The sequence below is a fragment of the Phasianus colchicus genome, chromosome 1 (genome assembly GCF_987193195.1).
Source record: "Phasianus colchicus chromosome 1, bPhaCol1.hap1.1, whole genome shotgun sequence".
Taxonomy (NCBI): domain Eukaryota; kingdom Metazoa; phylum Chordata; class Aves; order Galliformes; family Phasianidae; genus Phasianus; species Phasianus colchicus.
Window position 1 is genome coordinate 78,177,573 of NC_143436.1, and position 25,289 is coordinate 78,202,861.

The window sequence follows — 25,289 nt, forward strand, 5'->3', positions numbered from 1 at the left end:
CTTTGTGTCTTTCTGCACAGACCATGCCCAGAAGGAGGGCAGCAGAAGCCCCTGCCTTTTCCATTACCCATCACTGTGATGCACGCTTTCCCCCGCCAGCTCCGGGCGGCGCTTTCTAAGCACGAGCCCCGCCGCCCCCTCAGCACGGCTCTTCGGGCTTCCCCAGTCCTGGTTTCAGGCACTGGGGCACAACGGGGTTCCCACTCCTCCTTCAGGAAGAATTGTTCCACGGCTTCAGTCCCTCTCTTGCCCTTTATTTCGCCTCGGCGTTTACACCACAGGAATTATTTCCCGCCTGATCGGCTTGCTGGCTCCCTCGCTACCGCTAAGCGAGGAAATAGATAAAGCGTAAGAAACGGGAACAAACGAGTAACTCCTATACACCGGTCCCAACCCGTAACGCGCCTCTGCCGCGTAAGCATTTTCTGAGCTCAGACAGCGATCCTTCACGCGATGGGGAAATGGAGCGGAGCAGGAGACCGCAGACCGACCGCCACCGCCGCTGGTTACAGCCGGCTGCCACCGCCAGCGGAGCAGGCTAACAACGGAGAGACCGCTCGCAGGGGCGGTCCGCAGTCGCACGCAACCACACGCCTCCACTCACTCGCGCCCGGCCGAGTATGAGCGCGCGTGCTCCGCTGACGGCAGGGCGTGTGCCGCATACGCGGACTCGAGGCCCGTCGCGCTGTGTTTGCCTGCAGTCCGGGGCGCGCATCGCGCGGCTCTTGCCGTCAGCACCTCAGTCTTTCTGGTCTGCTGTCCGCCTTTGCCTGCCGCGGCTGCGGCTACTGCGGGAAGAAATGCTGCGCACTCGCTGGGAGCACTGCGCGCAACGAGGTGTGGTGCGGCCAATGGGGAAAGGGCAGCCAGTTGGGAGTGTGGGCCTCGGTGTGGGGGCTGCGGACGGGATGTGCCGGGAGGCAGCAGTAGGCTTGGTGTAATGAGGGTGGGTTATGTGTGGTGTGGGTCAGTGCGCAAATCTAGATGCTCTGCCCTTCAAGGGGATGTGTGGTGCTGTTGGTCCCAGAGGTTGGAGCTGAAAGCGGCTGGCTGCATCAGGAACCTGGAGCTGATGGCATACTCATCTCATTGTGAATCTGCTCCCCTGGCTGCAGTCTCTCTGTTTCTGCTGTCATACAGTAGCTTATTCAGAACAAGAACTAGTATAACAGTTGGAACCAAAAAGAAACTGTGGTTTTGTGAAATTCAAGATCATTTTGCATGATTTTGTATAGTTCTTATCTTACCTAGTGTGAAACAAGAATGATATAGCTATTTTCTCATTGAAAGACAGTCCAAAAATTGTTTCCCTCCATGGGAGCATCTGAGTCCACATCTGAACCCAAGCACTCACGTGTGTACAAAGGCATTTTTACCATGCCTTATATTTTTTATTTATTACTTAGCCATCCAAGTGAGAAGCAGAAACACCGCTGCAAGATTTGGCCAAATTTGTAGCCAGTGCAGTCACTGGTGACATACAAGCTTAAGCAAATTGATATAAATAATAAGGTTTTGCAACTTTTTCAGGCTAGATTTTTTTTTTTACCATTTTTCTCATCACAATCTCATGCACTCAGAGACTGTATATGGAACTTTCTGATGTCAGTAGGGGAATTATGCCCTGCAGACTTTGGCTTCAGAACTAAACAGCTGTTTTGCATTTTCAGTAAACCCAATGACAAAATATGTTTCATGGAATCAACAGTAAAATCAGATTTTGCATACATTAAGGCCTTGGACTAGTCCTCCATTTCAGAGAGCATGGGAAAAATTTCTCAAGGGCGTCAGGAATGCTTAGTGTGTGGAGGCATCCATTCTTTGCTGATAATACAGTTTATTTCGTGTAGGGTAGAAACTAGGCAGTCTTCTGGTCCACTGACATTGAGGGTGCAAGCAAATGTTTTCCTTCTGCTATCAAACAGTGAGAGCTTTGTTCTAAGAACAGATTTGTGGGTAATTAGGGATCTCATGTTCATTGGGAAAAAAAATATATATATATATATATACCTACAACTCAGCTGCAGTAACAATTGTTTAGAAAAAAATACCTCAAAAACTTCTGCACCAGTGGGCATTTCTTGGGTGAGAATATTCTGAGCAGTAAATTGGTGCTTTCATCTGTTCTGTGCTTTAGAAAAATAGCAAAAGAATTTGAGGACTCCCTCCAAAATGACTTAAGATTCTAGATGATGGGAAATTATTCTAGAGAGGTGTTAACCAACCTCCTTTTTCAACTGATTCCATCAAACTCAAAAGTTTGTGCCTGAGTTCAATGAAAAAAGTTTGTGCCTGAGTTCAACTAGAACTTCAGCAGCTCAAGAAAAAATAGTAAAGGTAATCAGTGACTGCATTTTGCATGCAAGAGATCTGAGAAGGCAAATATTAGCTGGTGGAATAAATTCTTGCTAATAATCCTGAGATCCATATGAAATATCCTGAACAGTTTGAGATATGTTTTAGTACCAGCAAGTTGAGTGTCTTTCATGTACTTGTGGAACACCTTTCTTTCAGATGTGTGATAACCAAACACATATTTCTATGTACTAAAATCTACATTACAGAATTTCCCAGCTGTGCAGTTCTTTCTATGAGCTAATTATATCTGGGACACAGAGGCACCTGCCTTAAAGCTTGTCTGCTTAAGGGAATATAAAAGAAAAAAAATCTGCTATGTATCTGCTATACATCACTATATTTATAGCTATGTAAATCCTAATGTGCACATTCTTTTCTTGCTTTATATTGTTTTTAAAACAGCAAACATTAATATAGAAGAATTCTTATTCTGACATGCCTGCTAAATGTGTCTTGGTTACACACATTTTCAGTATAGTAGTAATACCACAGTAGATTTCTGTTAGTAAATTCTATGTGTAGACAAACCTTTGCACCTCACAACATGAAACTGGAGCTTTTGAAAATGTGAACTTGAAGTATGTGTAAGCTCTAATCCACAAAGCTTAGAATACAGTAATTCTGCCAAAGAATATGTTGTTTTGCTAATATAAAAGTAAAAAAAAAAAAATACTGTCCAGCATTTTTGTGTTTCATTTATCGCAGGGGGAGTTGCCTACAATTGCATCCTTCTCTCAAGCAGTTTTCTTTGGCATTTAAATGAGCAGTAGAGTTCTTCCTGTACTGTTGTGCAGAGTCAGGCAGATAGGAACTTGGAATCCAGAAGTGGTCTCTGGCTTGCAGCCATAGACTGACTATTAAGGAGCCAGAAATATTGGCAAGCCACTTAAGTATAGAGGAAGGCAGTGCTTCTGGTGATGTTCTGAGTAAATGGGGATGCTAGCCACCAATGTCATCCATGAGGTAGCCTTTTCCATTGCCTACTCACTAGGCAGAAAGTTTTCAGAAGAGCTGCTGAATCATGCCTGAAGTCTGGGGACTAGAACTAGCATGTTTGCAGAGCAAAACGAACAAATGTACATACCATATTCAGTACACAGTCTTAAAAATGCTCAGTGGTGTTTGTGTTGAGGAGTTTTAAGTATCAGCTGTAACACTGCAGCAGGTGTAACAAAACAGAAATGCATGATACTATGGTACATCATTCTGCAATATGACTGAATGAACATTGCATCAGATTTTAGGACATTCTGTAATAGGGATGTATACATCAGTACTGTGGAAATCAATCCCACTGTGTCAGTTAAATATAGAGGGCACTGCATAAGAGATTTGGATGGCATATCTTTATCCTGCAACTGCAGGTTTTACAGCCAGTCTGAAACAGTTCTGGATGCATCAAGTGCAGACGAATTACACTGGGGAAACACGGAGTATGTAAATGTCAGCCTTTCAGGTGGTAAAATTAAGGTGGTTAAGGTTAGTTCTTAGAAGGCAGAGGAGAGCGGGTTGTTTACTTGCTAGATTATTAGAATGAGTGTTAGCGAGCATCACATTTGACCAAGTGGGTATGTCCCATAGTTGTAAAGTTCAGAGTGTAACACCCTGTTAAACAATATATATATGCTGTTTTCCTTAGACACAGATGTTGTGTGTTTTATCCAAAGATTAATAAGTTAGATGAATAAGAATTTCCTACAGGATAAGATCAGGACATTAAGTTGAATATGTCTTGTTTTTGAAGCCTAGTGATGCTGCATCTGGATTACTTTGTCCATTCTTGGGCTCCTCAGTATGCGAGACATGGACATATTCAACAGGTCCAGCAAAGGGTCCACTTAAGATACGGTGGATAAGGACTTGGAGCATCTCATACATACAGATTCTGCAAAACTGGAGGAGAGAAGGAGGCTCAGGAGATCTCATTGCTATGTATAAATACATGAAGGGACGGAGTGAAGGTGAAAGCAGACTGTTCAGTGGTACTCAGTGAGCAGTCCATTCATTGTGCCCAAAGTGAAATACAAGAAACTCCATTTAAAAGTGTTTTTTTTTTTTTTTTTAAATTATTTTTAATGTGAAGGTGGTCAAATCCTAGAAATTGTGGAGCATTCATTCTTGGAGATGCTCAAAATGCAACTGGGCATGAGTCTGGACAATCAGCTCTGGCTGACCCTGGTGGGGGCAAGGGGCTGCACTCCAGAGATGGGAAAGAGAAAGGGTCATCGATGCATCAGGTATGCTGTATCAAAGTGTAACCGGCATGGATTTTTGGGGCAGTGAAATTACCGTGAAACATTCCTAATATGTGCTAATATGTGTCCTGTAGTGTGGTATGGAGGAAGCTGAGTAGGTGTGCTACAGAAACTGATAAACATGGTGTTGGTTAACACACTGAATGTGTCATACTAATTTCTTGCCAGCAGTTATTATTTTAGACAAACGATAGCAATATGGGATGATGCAGCCCAGGTGACATACTGGTTATGTCAAACATAATGATGCACGGCGAGTAGCGTGTGGGATATGTCACTCGTTTATCTGCCGTACGAAGGACAAAGGTTTTGGCTCTAGGTACCATGTAAAGCAGCAGCCGCGAAAAGCACGATAGTTATCATACGTTTTGTCATGCCACCTGACGTTTGCTGCTTAACCTGCGGCGTGCTGCCCGTACCCCGCAGCGGCAGGGTGATAGTGGCACATCCGCCCCTGGAGCAAGCAGCCGGAGGCGCGGAACGCAGCAGCCTGGCTAGAAGCGCCTCGCACAGCTGCGGGAGAGGCTGGGCAGAGCCGCGCCACGACTGCCGGAGCTCTTTTTGTCTCGGCCCTGCCCTGGGGTGCAACGCTGCGAGCGCGCTAAGACCGCATTTCTGGCCCGGCGTAGACGTAAGCGTAGCGAAGGGGAAGCCGGCTAACCGGAGGTGGTCGTCGCCAGGCCGCGGAAGCCGCGGGGCGGCGCGAGTCGCCACAGGCGTGCCCGTTTACGGGGCGGGGCGACGGCCCCGCCGTGCGGGTGCGGCAACCGCAGTGGCGGCCGTTGCGCCTGTGGGGTGCGCGCGTGGCGATCGGCGGGAGCGCGCGGCCTGCGTTCCTGCCTCGCCCGCCTCTTCCCGGCGCCCCGCCTCACCCTTCGCTGCGCTCGTCCCGGCCGTACGCGGCCGTTAGCGCCGCCGCCGCTTCAATTTATCCGTCAGTCGGGCGGCGGGAGAGAGCACGGGAGGCGCCGGCTCCCGGTCTCTGGCTGGAGCGGCGACCGCGAGGGCGGAGGTGCGGGCGATAGTCGGCCCGGGCCGTCCTCTCTCCCCAGCCGCGGGGAGGAGGGAGGCCGAGGAGGGAGAAGGCGGAGGCTGAGCCCACTCCCCTTTAGGACCGCGCCTCTGAGTGACTGCTGTCCGCCAGGAGGGGGAGGAAGGGGCGAGTCTCTCTGCAGCCCTCATCGCACCGCCGCCTGCCCAGGCCTCTGATCGGCCCTGCGGGCGGCGCTGAAGCGGGCGTCGGCGGGGCGTGCGGGCCGCGTGAGCCCGAGCTCTGCAGCACACGGGGTGGGTGAGATGTCGGGCTGAGCGGATGTGAGCCCGGGGCGGGGTCCTCTGTGCCTGGGGGGGTTGGGATCGTTCCGCCCGCCGCCTCGCGCAGCGCAGTGCCTGTGGTGATTGTGCATCCTGGGGCGCCGAAGCAGGCAGCGCTGCGACCTGCCCGCGCCTTCCAACCGCGCCCGTTGCGGGCAGGCCAGCCGAGGCACCGGTTCGGTGGCTTCACGACAGGGTGTTTCTGTGCGAGGTGGGCGGTTGCACCTCGTGCTTCCCCAGCTGTAAGGCGGCGCGGGTCCCGTACGCCGCGCTTTCTGTGGTAGGATCGTGCTCCGCATGTACGTGTTGGGGTAGGTCTGCTCGCGTCTTGCTTTCCTCTGCGTGCTTGCACACCCTTCTCTTGCACGCCTTGTGCGTGCACACACGCGCTGGTGTGTATAAGCAGCCACTGAGGTGGGGCAAAAATCGCTCCCCTGTGCCCGAATGCGAAAACCTGCCTCTGTTGGGGACAGCTTTTCACGTGATTTAGGTGGGAGTGTGTGTCTGTTGTTGAGACTTAAAATGAAATCTTTACAACTAGGTTTCTTCTCTTTTTTTTTTAATGGTTTTTTTTTACGTTTAAAGAACTAATTTTATGTTGGTGGTTTGATGGCTTAGGATCTACCAGGATATCCATCTTAAAAGTGTGCAATTGTTATGCTTTAATTCAGTAATTTAAACAGCTTCTGATTTTTTTTTTTTTTTGGTGCCTCTGCTTATAAGCGACTCATTCTGTTGGAGGGGGGCTTCTAATGTGTAGGATTATTCTTCTGCCCTGTAATGTACTTTTCTGCAGTCTTCATATTTGAATTCTAAATGTTCTTCTGGGGGGTGGTGTTTAGAGAGTCCCACAAATAAGCATAAATGTGTTTCTTAGATTTTAAAACAATTCTTCATGTTTTATATGTAGATCCAGATTTATCTTTAAGTACACGTTCCTCAGTAAGTGAACAAACTGCTTAAGTTTGTTTTTTTTTTTTCCTTCCCTCTTAAAATGGGTGTGTGTGATATTGTATTTGTGGAAATTGTTTGAAGTTGCACATTTTGCGTAAGTGGTTAATCAGATCTTTTTCTTTTGGTTCTGCTTGTTGCCTTGCATAATGCCTTCTCTTCCTTTGAAATTTGTTTACTGTATGTCTTTGTATGTTTATGTCTAATAGGGATTTTTCTCTTTCTTTCCTAGGTGTCGGTGTCTTCAGACTAATTTAAGATATAGTTTTGAGAAAGTTGAGACACAAGGAATTACATACAGAACTATTGATCTCCGCCAGTATCTTTTTCCTCTTTCCTATCACTCTTTTTCCATAGGGGAGTACAGCTTGGGAATTTAGGCCCCCTCACCCCACAGAAATCTACCTTAATCCTTAAGGCATCAGCTAGACGTTACCTGTTATAGTACCAGGAGAACGTTATTCTTTGCTTGTTGTGGGAGCTTTATTTGTATATTTGGAGTGCAGTGTAGAGAGGCATCCAGGAGGCTTCCTTGCCCGCCCTTTTTGAGTAACAGTGGATTCAGGAAAAGGGGTGCTTACGGAGACACGTGACCTCGTTAAAGGAGCCAAGACTGAAGCAGCACTTTGCACACTGAAGGAAGCACCCGCTTATCTTTTGGCATCTTTTTTTTGTCTTCTGCTCGTTCCTCACCCAATTTCGGGTAAGTCTTTTCAGTCCATTCATTGATGCACTGCATGTCTCCCTTCCCCCACCACAGGCACTAGGAGAAACATGCACAGACTGAGAGTAGGGTGGGGGAAGGGAGGAGGGTGAACAGGCTTGCATATACAGATCAGGAGGAGCAGAGTGTGCGGTACCACACCGCAGGGGTACCTGGACAGAGATGGAAGAACCTCTCTTTCAGAAAAACAGCTGATGTGGGAGGAAATAAATGTTTTATTTGCATGGATGTGTGCACACAGTGGAGGGGGGTGAAAAATCTGAGCCTGTTGTAGACAAAAAAAAACAAAACTACTAAGATTTGAAGTGGGGAGAGAGCTGTTCGTAACCACTGTTGACCAGCTGATGTTGCCTTGTGTAGTATAGAGGGAAGAGGGCAGATTATTCCTTTCAGATTAGGACACTGGGGTGTGTGAATGAAGAATGTTACCGCCTACTTGCATGCTTGAACGTACGTGAGGAAAGGTTGGTGGTGTGGATGCCCACGTTTTATAGGCAGTTGTGCCTAGAAGGATTGCTATACTAGCATCTTTAACACTACTCAGTGCAAAGGTAGGGAAGAGCAGGTGAGCGCCACCATAAGGAATGCATTTGCCAGTCACAGGGAGTGGGGGGATTGTACTGGAAAAGAGTGAGAGTGATTAATACATTTCCATATCCCATGACTCTTGCAGTCTACAAATCTGGCATTGGAAGGGAGGTGAATACTGGGCTGTGATTTCAGGGAGGTGTGTTTGGGATTTACCTGCTTGCAGTGACTTTAAATTCTAGTGTGTATATTCAGGGGTGGATGATAATGCATCAGGGCTTGATGAGTTGTACTGCAGCTGCTCAATATATTATATAAAATGTATTTAAATAAATATGCTAGCTTTTCAGATTTTTCACTTCTAAAAATCAGTTCTCTCCAAAGATGCTCAAACAATTATGTGGCATTTTTATGAAAACTAGTCTCTGGTAGGCAAAATAGAAATTTTTCTTGAGGTTGTCTTTAAGCATCCCCATGGAGGAGCAGTGTCAGGAATGAATTGATTTATGTTGGGTTTATTTTTACAAAGCAATTTTAGAAGTGGTTTAAGATGTTAGTTTTCTCTCTATATTCAATCATAAATATTTCCTTAAGTGTTTCTTTAGATAACTGTTATTCTGGTGTCTCTGTGGGGAACAGAATTAATTGTTCTTATGCTTGAAAGAAATGTGAACCATTTTTAGACCTGCTATCCCTGTATGCTCTATTCTCTTCACTAGAGTGAGGGGAATAATGCTCTATGTTCCTCACTAGAGTGAGATAGACATATATGACACATGTGCAGCATATGACCCATCATACAGTCCTTAGTTAACTAATTAACTGATCTATAAAGCTCACTCCGAAAGTAATGCCTCTTTATTTATTTCCACGGAAACCCCTACAGATACAAAGAGCACAATAACATTATTTGATAGTGAAAATTCTTAACTACAAAACACTTTCTACACCACAACTAGCTGCATTTTCAACAGCAATGAACAGGAGCCTGAATGTAGCACTTGTAAAAAATCTGCACCAGTGGAGGTTACCCACTGTCACGAGTGCTGAAGCACATTGCCCAGTGCCTCACTGTGCTAGCATCCACTCTTTGGTCTCCAGAAACATTCAGCAAGCAACGTGTGTGTGTGTGTAATTTTTTCCGTAAGGAAGAATTTAGTGATGCACCTTTGCTTCACTCATGTTTCCATGTCAGATATCATTTTGATAGACTGTCCCTTAGTTGCCACCTGTTGCACAGCAACAAAATATAATGGAATATTTGTGGGAAAATTCAACCTCTACTGCCATACCGCCACCATCTGCTTCTGACATTGATGGCCAACGTAATAAAATAAGAGGCATTACTTTCAGAATAGCCATAGTTGTATCTAACTTCTTCGTTGTAATTGTACCTTGTGGTACCACCATTAATCTAACTTAGGAGTATCAATTGAGTGTTCTTATGCCTTCATCATCTTAAGGTGTAGCCTCCTAAATAGCATTCTAGTAACTGCTGTCATGGTAGAGAAAATTAGTTTATTGGAAGTATGTGCACAATTTCAATTCTTAGCTTATTCATGATAAAAAGTAAAGCAAAATTCCCTTTTCCAACTCAAATAATACTGTTCTGTGGAAAAAAAACGAGTGAGGTGTGTGTATTAACGATAAATGTGAGACTGCACTGTTGTTCATGGTGAGATGAGTGCTTGGAGTTATTTTTTTCCTTTTTCTCTATTTCCCATGGCAGTCATGACTGTCACTTTTTTGCTCTTACCTTCTCAACTTCCTTGAGAGTTTTATTATTATCTAAAATGTAGGGATTAGGTCTGCCTAATGGTATGCTAAAACTAAGATTAAGTTTTACCTTTCTAACTGCTGAAACCCATAATCTGTTAGCTGCACAGTGCTGTGCTGTAACTGAAGCCTAGTGTCTTGGACAAGGTCTAAAAAAGAGGTGATTCTGGGAGGGGTTGATGATAATAATTGTTCCAATAACTTGTTTCTCAGATCACTGTGGGCAGTGGAAGGGGGCTACATCAGATTACAAGTTAAGTAGTTGAGATAAATAATACTAAATAGCATTGATTTCTAATGCTGCAAAACATTTGTAATTCCCATAGGGAAGAAACAACCAAAGCTTATTAATATAGAAATGTATTGAGTATTTGTGTTTTGAATAGAAAGGACATAGAACAATCTTTTTGTTTAACTAGATACCTTGAACATCACGCATTTACCAATAATGCATAAATGAATTAGTATATCCTAACAATTGATTCCTTGTTTCGCCTTTGGGGAAAAAAAATGTCACGATCAAAAAGAAACTAGTACATTTTTTTTTTTTTCCCCTTTAGCTTTTTGGTGTTGAAGGTAGGGCAAGGACTAAATGGGCAAGGGAGACCAAATCTCTAATTCGTGGAGACAGGTCTTAAGTATGTTTGTGTGAAGAAGAGACTCCTTCAAGGGAAAAAGAGAGGTTTTCAGGTTTCCAAGTCTGTCTGGACTGCTGATATGATTGATGAATTCCTTGCTATGCCAGTATGATATATTCTGCTATGATGTAAAGTAGAAAAGAAGCACGGTGACTACTTTTGTTACAACAGCTGCAAAAGGTATATTACAGATTCGAGGAATGCAGGAGGAAATACGCATATGATGGGCAAAAGAAGAAACTGCTGTGTGAATGCCAAAATTAGCTTAAGCAATGCAGCAATGCTGCAGCTCGAAGTGGAGTTCCATCAATTCTCTTCATAAATTGCTAAGAATCTGTTCCACTCAGCATCTCTCTGAAGCAGATGCAGCAGTGACTGCGTGGCTAGTCTGAGAGTTTGCTTCCTATTGTAGAGCTTAGATGCCACTGTTCTACTTGTAATCTGTTTTATGCAGTTAAGTCTATTTTTTCTCGTTTTACATTTTCTAAATTTGGTAGTTACTGAAAGTTAAAAGCATTTGAACTGTTCATCTTGTAGAAGACATTCAAACATCTGCTCTTCCCTTTATATGTACTGTGCTTACTTTGCAATTGATATTCACATGGATCAGAAAATATTTCATGCACACCCAGCATTGTATCAGGCTGTGGCTTTTAGATTGAAGTCGGTGGAGTTGGTTTTCATGGAAAAAATACTGGAAACCAGATCCAGATCAAGAGCATAATGCTCTTGTGCATATGACTATAAGGCAAGCTTTCTTCTTACAGACCATTTTGTTAAAAATGTGGGAGGGATTTTTAGGAGGTTTAACCCAGTAGTGTAAATTGAAGATCTTGTGTTCCACGAGACTTCTACGAAATCAAAGTAGAGATTATAAGGACAGGCTGAAATTGGTAGATAGAGACCATTCATGGGAACACAGTGTAAGAGTGATGAGGATATTTATCCTAGTGGAAAAAAATTGGTGTTGGTTAAGAGGATTCTAAAGTTAGGATTACTTGTTTCTGCTTTGACTAGTCTTATAGCTTGCTTTCAAGTGAATTTCTTAATCTTTATCTGCAGGCTTAAGGTTGCTTCCTACCTGCCTTATGATGAAATAGGATACTTGATACGTACATTTATTAAATTTCATAAGATTCAGAAGAAGTGAGACAAAGTGTTAGGAAAGTGATAAATACAGATCAAGGCATTTTGGATTGGCTTGCTTGTTTTAACAGGATAGTTAAGATACCTGGATAATTCTTCACGATGCTGTAGCTCCTCAAAAAAAAAAACTCATAGGAAAGACAGGCATATGCTGCTTTTCGTTTCATTCCCACCTTTCCTTACCCTCCCGCCCTTGCTCCTGCCTTTCCTCGAGCTCCCTCTCTCCCTTGCCTCCTCTGTGTTGTTACCGCACTCTCTCATAGTTTGTCTTTCTCTCTCCCTCCCTTGCCCCCTCCTTTCCTCACCCCCTCTTTCCCTTGCCATCTCTCTCTCCCTCCCTCCCTCCCTTATGTTTTGTCTCTCTCCCTTGCTCCCTCATGTTTCTTGTCTCGCTCTCCCTCACTCCCTCCTTCTCCCTTGCTCCCACCGTTCCTCTCCCTCCTTCTCCCTTGCTCCTGCTGTTCCTTTCCTTCACTCCCTCATGTTTTTTTTTCTTCCTCCTGCCCTCATATTTTTTATGCCTTGCACTCCCCTTTTTTCTCCATCCCTCTCTCCATGTTCTCCTTCCTCCCTCCAGCTCTTCTTTTTTTCTCTCTTGCTTTCACCTGCCCACCCCATTTTGCTCGCCCACCTGCCTTCTCCTTTTTTCCTCTCTCCCTCATGTCCGCCTTCTCCTTTTTACTTCTCTTCCTCCTGCCCTCCCCGTTTTCCACTCTCATCCACCCTCTCCCACCTTCCTTGTTTTTTGCTCGTCCAGCCTTCCTCCCTGTTTACCTTGTCCAGCCTTCCTCCCCTTTTTCCTCCCCAGTCTCCCTCCCTCACTCCCAGTTTCCTTTCTCTCTACCTCCCTCTCTTTTTTCTCTCCTTCCCACTCTCATTTTTCCTTTCTCTCTCTCCCCCTATCTCCTCTTTTTTCTCTCTCCCTCCTGTCTGCCTCCCTGTTTTTCACTCTTGCCTGCCGTCACCATACACATTCCTTGATTTCTACTCTCGCCTGCCCTCCCTCCCCTTCCTCTTCCCCAGCCTTCCTTCCCTTATTTATTTCCCTCCCTCCTTCCCTCCATTTTCCTCTCTCCCTCCCTCTCCTTCCATCCCTCTCAGTTTTCCTCTTCCTTTGTTTTCCCCTCCCTGATTTCCCCTCTCTCCCTTCATTCCCTCTCTGTCCTCTCCCTTTTCCCCTCCCCCTTCCCTCTCCCTTTTCCCTCACCCCCCTTTGTTTTCCTCTGTCCCCCCCTCCCTTTCTCCATCCTTTCCTTCCCCTCCCATTTTTCTTTTTCTCCTGCAGTTTCATCCATCCTCCCCTTTTCTGCCCTCCCGTCCCTCTTTCTTTTTCCCCCATGCCCTTCCTTTACACTTTCTGCTCTTTCCTCCACACCCTCTCTCCCCCCGTTTTCCCTGTCCTTCTATCACCCTCCCCCCTTCCATTTTCCCTCTCTCTCCTGCTCTCCATTTCCCCCACCCACCTCCGTGCTTTTGACCCTCTCTCACTCTTTTTTTTTTTAACCCTTCTGCGTTTTTTTTTTTTTTAAAGAATGCATTGAAATGGTAGTCAGAGAGGTGATGGTGCTGTCTGTGTAGATTTAAGGATGTAGAGATGTGGCCACGTAGAAGAGAGACTTAAGAAAAATGAGAGGAGGTCTGTGTTGAGAGGAGGCAAAGAAATCAAGGCTTAATAGCAAGTGAAAATGGGGAGAACATTGTGGGTGAGAAAATACTTAGCAATTTTAGTATTAGTACCAAGAGGAGAAAGAGAAAGGGGAAAAAACATACCAACCAATAGACTTGATGATCTGTTATGGCTTCTGTTTTTTTTCTTTTTATAATCAGAAATTCTATCTAGTGTGTTTTTTATGTTCTCTGTGTTCTGTAGAGATTATTTTTCATGATGAGTTATGCTATCCTGCTAGCTACTGTTGCTTTTCAAAGGAGAGATGGTAGGTTGTGCTGTTTTTCTTGCCAGTTGTTGATGCAAAAATGAAATAAGGGTAGAAACCTTCTGAACTGTGTAGTAATGGTGCAGGTTTTGAAAAGTATATCTTGTTCGAATTCTTACCTAGGGATGTAGTAGAGCCAGAAAGTTTTCTGTGAACTACCATACTGAGAAAGCCAAAAGTGAGGCAGGATCTGTCAGTTGTCTGCTGCTGCTAGCCCAAGCCTCATCTTGTCTTTTTCACTTTCAGCTGCTTTGAAAGAAAAAAAACCAAACAACTGGTGTACAAAAGATATGCTTTACAGTCTACTCCCCCTTGTGTTCTTTTCCTTGGGAGGACCAAATATTCCTTATCCTGCTGTCATTTGAGCATCTTGCTTGCTCTCAAGGACTGGTCTGCATCTGTGATTGCTTTGTCTAGCTTCTGCTTTCTTTCAGTCTATTAGTAGGAAGAACTTTTTTTCCCTTGGCTTTATTTTTGTTTCTGATTCAGCAAAGCTGTGGAAAACTAGTTGTGGAGTATTCAGAGATGGCTTTTTGCCACTGTGATTCTTGGTACTAGGAATAAAAGTGACCACTTAAAACTTTATTTCTTCGTTGTTGTTTAAGAAATAGGTTTGCTAGTAGAGAATGTGTTTTTGAATTTAAAAACAAATGAGTTTGTTCTTGTGATTATAAAATGACTCTTTTGCCTCAATACCTGCTGCAGAAGCTTCATGCGTGAACAACAGAAAAAATACCTAGTGGAAATTCTTTGAAATATTAAGTGAAGGTAGTTGTATACCTGAGGTCGTCTGCGCTTGTATCTTCTGATACCATGTCTTGTCATTAGGACTACCAGAAAACTGCCTGTTTTGGTTCCACAGTTCAGTTCTGTTTAAAAATCAGGTAAATTGTACTGGTGAAAAAAGTGTTTTTTCTCTCTTCATTTAACAGGAAGATTTAAAATGTGTGGCAGAAAACAGCTCTGGTTTTCTCCAGAATTCTTTTTCTCTATGTCATGCTGCTTTCCTGGTTATTGTTTTGTTGTTTGTTTGTTTCCTTGCTTAATGCAAACAATTGCTTTTTTTTGGTCCATCCATATACCTTTAGTTGTTTTACAGCTCTTAAAATATTTTCAAATATAGTAAAAAAGCAACCCAAGTCCTCTATTCAAATCAAGGGAAACACCACCTTGCTTTTTATCACTTCTGATATCATTGAAGTTCTCTAATTTGAAGCATGCTTTGTATATTTGTAAGTGCTGTTTATTTGTAAAGGTTGTTTTTCCTTTTGCAGATACTATCTTTAATTTTGCTTTTGGGTACGTATATTTAGTGTTTAATATTTTTATAATTATATTGGTGTTCCTTGTTCCATTGGCTCTCCACTAACGTTCTGGCTAATATCAAATGTATTTCTCTGTAGATGTGAAATTTTTGTAAGAGTGAATCAGTCTTGAAATAATACTGTGGAAGTTTCGGTTTTAATGCATTTTTGTCTGAGATATTTTTCTATTATAAAGATTTGGTGTAATCTGTCTTCTGTATACTGTAAAGGATATATCAATTCTGTCACAAGTGTTTTAATGGTACTTAGGGAAGCAGCTGAGCTATTTACAGTTGTAAGGAATTACCCTAAAAGATGGAATTCTTGTCTTCAAAGATGGCCATTCAAAATGTTTTCATGCCTCTTAGTACTGTCAGGAAAGAAGAATGGTACTGCTGCTACCAGTAATTGTCAAAATGTGTATTTACTGTGGATGAAACTAGGGTAGGAGCTGAGACTAGCATTTAGTAAGTAACACTGAGTGTAAATGGATTTATTTCTATTGTTACTTCAATTACAGATTAGGCATAGACATTACTTTCCCACTTGGAGGTTGCAAATCTTTTGAAAAAGATTGACTTGTACAAAAGCGGTAGAACTCAGGACAGTGGGGAACATGAATAGGAGCCTGTGTACTCTAACAGAGTCTCATCTTCTCCACCATCTAGAAGTTCCATTGAAAAGAAACGTTGAAGGTTGCAAGAAAAGTCCAAGATGTGCAGTTCAGTTGCTCCCAGATTGTGGTTCTTAACAGACCGTCGCATCAGAGAAGATTACCCTCAGCAGGAGATCCTGAGAGCATTGAAGGCCAAGTGCTGTGAAGAAGAGCTGGATTTCCGGGCCTTGCTGATGGATGAAGTGGTGCTTACAGTCGAGGATGGAAATCTTGGTGAGGATAAGCTAAGGCTGGGAATGTGCTGAAAGGATGCTTACAAAAAGATTGTAAAGTGGAACATGTACTTTTTGATTATGAATTCTGTGTGTGGCAGACTACCTATATGTCATCTAAATAATGCAGATGCACAAGATACCATATTCTTCAGCATTAATTGTGGTAGTCAAATATATTAACTTTGCCTATTTGCTTTAGAAATGCATTTGCCTTCCCTTTGTAGAACAGAGAAAAGGTTTGCTTTAGCTTATTAATTCCTGGATAAGGACTATAAAATTTTCAAATTAAGACAAAATTACCGAGTTTTGTTTTTGTGTGGATACTTTTAATTTTATGGATCATATTTTAAGAGTTTTAGGTAACTCTTTTCTTTGGTTTATGTTCTGGCTCCAAGTTACCAATCACATTTGAAATAAAAGGGATTTTCAGTGGACAGTACAAATTGTTAGCGAACTAGAAGTAGTAATGTGACATAACCAAGAATGCTACTTTGTGGGTGTGTATTTAGAAAAGAACACTAAAATATACAGTGTGCACCTCAGAATAATTTGAACCATTATTTCAACTTACAGTTTTAAGTTAAATTATGACACTTCTATTTTACTACTAGCTTGTTTCTTCTGAGGTAATTAAAAATAAAAAGCAAAACATAAAGGTGTGTTAAAAGTGTTAAGTAATCTGATTTTTTTTAGTTTATGTTTTAGATAGAAAATTAATGCCATTGTCAAACTGTGTAATGCTGTATTTTTACAGCTTTTTAGTTTGGCTTTCCAATAGGAAGGGGAATGCAATGTTCTTGCATCCATTACCTCTTCTATTCCTCTTCACTGTATATCACTCAAGGGGGAGAGGAAAGAGTTACGGTCCTGCAGGTTGTGTTAGGATTATTCTGTGTAGGAAGAAAATATGCAGATAATCAACTGTGAAGAAGAGGTTGCCACATTACTGTATGCCTTGTTCCTTGTTGAGGAATTTTTATAGGAGAGAAATCTTAAATTGGATTTGGGGAAGAACTTTGGTCAGCATTTGTACTGTAACATGAATCAGTCAAGCATAAAACGGAAATGCTTGAGGAAATGGGATTTTTAATTCTTCCATTACTAAACATTTATTTTGTTACTTTGAGTATTGTTATTTTTGTTAATTTATCTATTATTCTGAAATGTCTGTGATTTTTATCGGAGATTTGAAATACTGCAGGATGCCTTCTGATCAGAGAAACTTCTTGTCAGAAAGTCTGAACATATTTTTGCCTAGAGTATTCTGTTGATTGGACAGTATGTTCTGTCAAGGCAGTCATCCAGAAATGTGGCTGCAGTCTTTTAAAGCTCATGATAGATCCTTCAGCTTTTCAGTATTGTTTTTTATTTCCTGTCCTCTGCCTGTATTGGGAGAATTAAATATGTCAAGCGTGAACTGTGGGCCTTTCTGCTCTCTTCCATGTAATATTGCAAGAAGAAAAGATAAAGTATGCAAGCTGGAGTTGCTGAGAAACATATAGTACAAGAATGGGAAAAATTAAAGAAATGACTTGAAAGAGAATGCAGAAAGAGGAAATTATTTTCATTCAAAGTGTTCATTCAAAACTGTGTAAGTAACTAACTTTTTTCAAAAGGAGTGAGATAAAAATGCAGAGAAACTGTGGATAGAAATTTCCTTATGTTTGATCTAGACTGGCTTATTGTGGAGTTGTGTTGTTTTTTCTTCTTCCAGCTTGAGAGAGATGAAAAATTGTGCCTCTTAATTTTCCAGTTTTCTTTTTCCCGGTGTTTGTCCACAATTATAGATACAGATTTCTGCTTGAGGACACATGGGCACATGCAGATGTTTTGTTTCATTTTCTTCATTAATAAGCTGGTCTGTTGGCCTAGAATAAAAGGTGTCTTATAACAAAGTTGAGGAGGTAATGCATTCTGTACCCTTTTTGTTACCTTTTGTTATGAGGGATCCAAATTGTGTGAAATTTTATGTAACACAAACAACCTCATAAGGAGCCTGTATCTTCAGTGGATAATACCTGCTTTTGCTCCCAGTTTTCTTGTTATTTATGTTAAAAGTTTGGCAGTAGAGGGCTTGAACTTAGAGGGTAATAAATACATGCAGAAGAAGTCTTCTCTACTCTGCCCTTGTGAGGCCCCATCTGGAGTACCAACTCAAGGTCTGAGGCCCCCAGTGTAGGAAAGATGTGGAACTGTTGGAGAGGGTCCAGAGGAGGGATGTGAAGATGATCAGAGGGCTGGAGCATCTCCCCTATGAAGACAGGCTGAGGGAACTGGATTTTTTCAGCCAGGAGAAGAGAAGGCTGTGAGGGGACTTCATTGCCCTTTCCAGTATTTAAAAGGGGATTGTAAACAGGCGAGGAATCAACATTTAGTGAATGGTTTTAAGGTCAAGGAGGGAAGGTTTAGATAGGATGTTAGGGGGAAGTTCTTTACTGAGAGAGTGGTAAGGTGCTGGAACAGGCTGCCCAGAGAAATTTTGGATGCTCTATTCCTGGAGGTGCTCAAGACCATGTTGGATGGGGCCTTGGGCAACCTGCTCTAGTACCAGATCTGCAGGTTGGTGGTCCTGCCTTTGTTAGAAGGGTTGGAACTTGATGATCCTTGGGGTCCCTTCCAACCCAAGTCATTCTATGTTTCTGTGATTCTATGAAGTAATAGATTTTTACATACTCGGATCTGTGATTTGGACCTTTAGAATCTAGACAATTTCTTAACTGTTAAAAGAACATTAACTTTGCAAAGACAACTTGAAAAATAAAGTTTTTAAAACTTCAGCATGTGGTATTTTTGTATGAAATATCACCAGTGATATTTTTGTGTAGTCTTGCTGATTGTTGGAATAATGGATAAAGAGGCCAAAAATTCAGCATAGTGCTTTAATAAGCTTGAGATCATTTGCTTCATAGAGGGATTGTGGTAAATACACTTCTTAACTTATGAAGTGTTAGTAGAACAGTGAGACACATGCTGAGACTGAATCCTGGTACTTGTATTAATTAGCATATGCCTTGGCAGTAGAGTTTGTTGATATAAATATCACTGGAGCCCAGAGACATAAGTCTGTAAAACTTCAGCAACTCTCTGACTCTTCCAGAATCTGCGTATGTCAGAAAATGATAAGGTTTACCATGTATCCAATCCAGTAGGCAATCACAGCAGTAGCAACTTGGTCACTGCTGTGTTGTGTGGCTGGATACCCAGGCAGGTCAGCAGTGCAGGTCTAGCATGCTCTGCTGGTTCCTTCTGCAGATAAAAGCTGGGATTTCCCAGCATCTCTAGCACCTCCCTGTTCTACTGCTACTGGATACATGATGCACTTTTAACACCAGGGTCCATCTGAGTCTTCTGGAGATCTGTATGCAGCTTCAGATCTGCGTGTTAGGCGCCTTCAGTACTGCAGAAATCGAGAGACGATTGTAAATGCAAGTTAAGAAGTGTAGAATTAGTTTCTCCTTTGTGTTCAGAAGGAAACAGTTAACTGTTACCAAAAAGGTAGTGCAAATGAGCTTAAATTAAATAAAACAAAAGCCATAGACATTTTCAAAAGTGATCTTAATAAGTGTTTCTTCTTGCCAGCTTACTCAAGTTGTGCAGTCTTACTTCCTTTCCATATCTCTAAGGCAGGAACTCAGCGGAAAATTCCAGCTGCATAAAACATGGAATGTTCTTATTTGGTGGGTCGAACCTGCTGAAATGGTTATTGACTCAAATACACAGCACTGTTGTGCAGGAAGGGGGCAAAAGTAGATGAACGGGCAGAACGGGTGGTATTGCAGCTGATTTGATATAGACTGGCTCAGAATATGATACATAGCTTAAGTCTCCTAAATTCTAAGCTAGTGTAATGATAATTCTGATGTTGAATGGAGCAGTTTCTTTCAGCCTTGGTGGTGCTGCTTGTCTTTGGGCTTCCTTTCATGCCTTACATAAACTCGTCTGACACAAAAAAAAAGTTGACCTTATACTCTACTCTTTTTTAGGATCTGGCATTTGTCGAAGTTGAATGGACTAGTGCAGGCAAACACTATCAACTCTGCTCAACTGATTAACAGGTTTCTGCTGGAATAGCTTTCTGCTTTTTGTAGTAACAGAATTGCTACCTCTAATGCTTAGAGCAGAGAAAGAGTCTCTTCTTTTAGGCAGTGTCTCATATTTAGGTGAATATAATTAAACATTCAAAGCATGCTTTAAAACACAAATTCTCTTATGGGCAGGATATTTGATAGTATCAATTTAATTTTGTTTTTGTTTGGTGTGTTCCTTTGAAACACTTGCTGTTTACTGCTGCGAGGAAAACACTAGGTTATTAAATTAGATTGCTTGTAGTCTAGTCTAGTTTAGTAGTTCCTGTATTAATTTGAAATAAGTAGTAGGCAGTTTATCAAATTTAGTGTGACATTTTCAGACACACATCTTAAGTCCTGTTAAAATATGTAATTTTAAAATTCATATTTGTTTGCTAGCGTAGTGGTATCCACAGGTTTGGGGAATTCAGATCTAGAAGGACCAAAGCTTGTGAACAGTAGTGCGTGGAGAATGTGTTAAATTCAGCTGGCACCCAGTCACAAATGATGTTCACCAGGGGTCAGTATTTGGGCCTTCCTGTTTCATACTTTTATTGATGACCTGTACCCTCAGTAATTTTGCAGATGACAGTAAACTGGGAGGAAGTGTTGCTCTGCCTGGGGTTAGGAAGGTCATCCAGAGGGATCTGGACACTCTGCATTGCTCGGCTGAGGTGATGGTATCAAAAATAGTGTTGCTAGTGGGAGCAGGGAAGCGATCATTCCCCTGTGCTCAGCTCTGATGATGCTGCATCTTGAGTACTGCATTCAGTTTGGGGCCTGTCACTGCAAGGAAGACACCAAGGCCATGGTGTGCATTCAGAGAAGTGCAACAAAACTGGTTAGAGGTCTGGCGAGCAAGTCTAATGAGGAGTGGCTGAGAGAACTGGGATTGTTCAGTTTGGAGAAGAAGAGGCTCAGGGGGAGACCTTATCGCTCTCTGTAACTATCTTAATGGAGGTTGTGGTGAGGTAGCCTCAATGGATGAAGATGATCGGCCTCTTCTCCTGCATAGCTAGTGGTAGGACTAAAGGGAATGGCCTCAGGTTGCACCAGGAGAGGTTCAGGTTGCATATTAGGAAAAATTTATTCTCCAGAAGAGTGGTCAAGCAGTTGTCCAGGGAAATGGTGGAGTTACCATCCCTGGAGATGCTCAAGAAATGTTTAGATGTACTGAGGGACGTAGTTTAGTGGGAAATACTGGTCATAGGTGGATGTTTGAATCAGATGATCTTGGAGGTCCCTTGCAACATTGGTGATTCTGTGATTCTGTGAGTGAATTGGAGGAAACCTATAGAGAATAAGCATGAATGTTACTGGGAAAGAGACAAAATTGATTCAGTGGTTGTCTTCTCCTTCTGAGTTGAATGCTCTTTTTCTTGTCACCTGTGGGGCTTGGCTGAAATGTTCTCCACAGACATACCTTAATCTGAAGAGAAGCAGTTTTTTTAAGAACTAATGGTTGATGAAGGACTGCCTAGGTGACATTTTTCCTTCATAAAAATATATAAAACATCTTCATTAAAATTCTTTGCTACCTGAATAAAGCTAAACTAGCAGAATTTAAGACAACTGAAATAACAACAGTTCCTTTGTTGTAGTTGTTTAAAATCACCATGTTTTTTTGATACTGTGCTGCGAAGGACAATAGTTGAGATGAAAGTTGCTTTTGTGAACTTCTAACTAAGATAGATACTGGGCTTAGTTGAAGAGTCCTACACCATATAACAGAATGTGAACTTTTATCAAGAGTTTTGTGAGGTTTCTTTGGGGAATATAAGAGCAAGTGATCAAGATATGTGCTTAAACAACAATATTTAGAAGACACGTTATTTTAACCATATAAAAGTTACTGGTGTGCTTATTCAGGTATTTGAATTTCCTGTGTGGATCTGAAATCTGCAATATTAATCAGCCATGTAGCTTAAGTCTTTAATATTGCATAATCTGTTTTTCATTTCATGCCATCTATCTTTCATTTCTAATTTGGTCTAAACTAGTAACAAACAATTGTAGTTTTTGATTTTTTTTTTTCCATGCTGGGTTAGATCGCATTGAAAAACAATGGAGAAATAAGGATATTTGAAAGATTTCTGCAAAGTACATATGTAATAGAAAGCTGAGGGAAGAAGGGTAAAGTTAATAAGAACCTGAGTTTTCGGTGTGACAGTAAGAGTAGTACTCAGTCAGCTAGATCAGTGATAAAGGCATTCATATCTACAAAATAGTTCTTATATTAAGGTATCAAGAGTCTTAATAGTTATGAATCATCTTTAAGTCACTTTGAAGATTGTCTTCTATCACGCAATAGGGAACATAATCACCTCTTCTTCCTTCTGTCTGTTTCAGCAGTCCCTTGGCACTTGGTAGTCCAGAAGTGTACCTTACTGTAGGAGCGTTTCATGCACTGTGCAGCAAATTGCTCTGGGAGTGATGCAGCAGAGGCAAGTGGCCTTGGCAAGGTGCCTTGTTGAGCACTGCAGAGTTGGCCTGTTTCCTGCTACGAACAACAGCCACAGCAACCATTACTTCCACTGCAGACTTGAAAAATTGGTTTGTAACCAGAGGAGGGTCACAGAAATGATCCAAGGAATGAAACACCTCTCCTGTGAGGACAGGCTGAGAGAACTGGGGCTGATCAGCCTGGAAAAGAGAAGGCTCTGAGGTGACCTGATAGCAGCCTTTGAGTACCTAAAGGAGAGCTATAAGAAAAAAGGGAAACAGACCCTTTATCACTATCTGTTGTGACAGGACAAAGAGAAATGGTTTCAAGCTAAAATGAGAGAATTAGATTGGATGTAAGGAAAGTTTCTCATGAGAAGGGTATTGACACACTGGAACAGTTTGCTCAGAGATGTGGTAGATGCCTGTCTTTAGAGGCATTCAAGATCAAGCTAGACAGGGCTCTGAGCAACCTGATCTAGCTGTAGATGACCTTATTTATTGTAGGGAAGTTGGCCTAGATGACCCTTAGGGGTCCCTTCCAACTCAAATGATTCTAAGTTTCTATGATTATTCTATTACAAGAGTAATTTTTCTTTTCTTTTTTTTGGTTCTTTCAATAGATTTCGGTGCTCTCAAGTATTCCACGTTTTATGAGGTGCCATGCAGTCCATATTTCATTGTAAAGAGCATCCTCAGCTAAGTGCGTGTGTGCTTGTGTGTTTTTACATATCTTTATATATATATAATGTATGCATGCGCAGGCTGGCGTGCTCAGCAGTCATACCACAAAATGAAGAGCATCTTGATCTGCTCATTCATGTGAATCAAAATATTATGACCAGAGAACTTGTACAGAGCTGAATATGAACTTCAGTGCATTGGAAACAATGGTGGCAACATTGAAATATTGCAGAGTTTGTGGCAGGTGGGTCCCACAGATGTTCATGTAGGAAAAGAAAAAAAAACACCATATGCAAGTTTGTCAGGACCTATTGAACCAATACAAGGCTAAAGGTGACTGTTTTCTAGATCACACCATTACTGGTGATGAGATGTGTGGCCACTACTATGAGCTGGAATCAAAACTGCAGTCCATGGAGTGGTGACATGTGAATTCCTCATTGAACAAAGAAGTTCAAGATGTACTGTGGTGTGGGATGTCTTTTGAGATGAGAAAGAGGTGATCTTTCCAGATTTCCTGGAGCCTGGACAGACTGTCAACTATGACCTCAACATCATGATGCTGACTAAGTTGAAGGCTCTAACTTTCAGAGTCAGTCCAGAGAAGAAAACATGAGAGCTCCAGTGCCCATACTGGTGACTTTTGAAGACTGTTTGAAGACTGTAGACACATTGTGAATCTTGGCTGGACTGCCCTACCATACTCGTAATGTAGTCCAGATTTAGTGCCTTCTGACTTCCATCTGTTTGGGCTGATGAAAGATGGACTGCATCACTAACTTTTACTAACAGTGATTCTATCGTAGCAGCTGTGAAACAGTGGGTCACCTCCACTAGTGCATATTTTTATGAGTGTTGTGTGCAGGCTCTTGTTCGCAGCTGGGGAAAATGCATAGATACTGGCAATGACTATGTTGAAAAATAGTATTTTGAAGCTGAGAATTTGCTCTATGAGATAGTGTTATTGTGCTCTTTACATCTGCTGTGGTTCCTTGAAAATAAACAGGAGGCATTACTTTGACAGTGGTGTGTGTGTCCATGTGTGCATTACTTTCGGATACCTGTGTTGGACAGTCTGTTCCTGGATGAGGAACGGACAAGACAGATCTGCAGGATGAACTACTTATTTCTATGCCAAGTCAGGAAGTTGTGCTTTGAGTGGAATTTTTAATATGAGTGTTTTTTTAATATGTAAGCAGAAAGAGATTACTAGTGCAACTAAGACCGACAAGTTAGATGCAGTCAGTTTTTATGATCTTGAACTTTATTTTTCCAGAAATTCCAGGATTTCTTGCACCAAACATATGTATCTTTCAGATCACTTATAGAAAGTACAGCCATCCAAATCAAACTGTGCTATGTTTAATGTTGCTGAGGAGTGCATTTCATTCCTATAGCATGCCTTTACCTTCTCAGCAAAGAAAGTTTTTGATAATGGCAGAAGACTCCGTATCACGTTCTCCTGCTTGTGTTGCTGAGTGTTGTTTCCCTGACACAGATGTTATTTGTAGATATATTCTATACTGGGATTAAAATTTTAAATATAATTTGTATGGGTTGTCTATTGCTGTGTCTGCTTATTCCTAGTGAGACAGACTGTGGTAGTTGTAGCTTAAAAATCATTAAAAAATTGAAGTAGCTCTTTCTGCACAAAACCAGACTCAAGCTCAACTCAAGACCTAAAAGAGACTAATATTTGTGCCAGTGACAGTGTCTTGTATTTATTTGTATGTTTCTTTGTTGTAGAATATTGTTGGATGGCTGTTTATGCCAGAAAGAAGAAATAATGGTGAGATTACGTGGGTTTTTTTTCCTACTCCTTTATAGCTTAACAAAAAAAGTTTCACTTTTTTGTTTTTCCCTTTCAAATTCCAGGCAGAGTTTACCTGTACCTATGACTGAATTTCTTAAATTGCTTTCTGAATTTCACTGTGATCGGGAAATCAGGCTGTGTGTTTTATCCCTTCGTGTCATGCCTGTAAAGGGAGGCACTTTCAGTTTGGAGAACTTTTTCATAGATAGATAGGATTGGAAGAAAGGACACTTCCCATTGTACCTACAATTGAACTGTGGATGAGTGCATTGTGGATTGTATGCCATGTTCTTTCAGCCACCTAAAAGTCCAGGCAAATCATGGGAGAATGCCGCAGAATATCATAGATTAATATAGATTTTTACTGAAAAATTTGTACCAACCTGTCACACAAAGATCAATTTGAAAGTTAAATCCAGCTTTGACATTTGATTACACTCTTCAGGGCATATCAAGGTAGCTTT

The 25,289-nt window shown here is 41.9% G+C and overlaps 1 protein-coding gene and 1 long non-coding RNA gene across 9 annotated transcripts in view; both read left to right on the top strand.

Moving 5' to 3' along the window:
- Positions 1 to 605: 605 nt before the first annotated feature.
- The window catches only part of RIMKLB (ribosomal modification protein rimK like family member B), a 45,054-nt gene continuing 20,370 nt past the window's right edge, over positions 606 to 25,289 (top strand). Inside the window, exons 1-3 of one of the 8 annotated variants that reach the window (XM_090148541.1) lie at positions 606 to 837; positions 7,111 to 7,581; positions 15,597 to 15,817. In XM_090148541.1, coding sequence (XP_090004667.1) covers positions 15,643 to 15,817 — 175 coding nt within the window. In that variant the 5' untranslated portion in view covers positions 606 to 837; positions 7,111 to 7,581; positions 15,597 to 15,642. The other 7 variants (XM_090148551.1, XM_031611535.2, XM_090148549.1 and 4 more) reach the window with 7 other exon arrangements.
- LOC149919759 (uncharacterized) lies at positions 19,802 to 24,238 on the top strand. Its single transcript, XR_016470232.1, has 3 exons — positions 19,802 to 19,874; positions 22,236 to 22,330; positions 22,952 to 24,238. It is a non-coding gene; the product is annotated as an uncharacterized LOC149919759 (long non-coding RNA).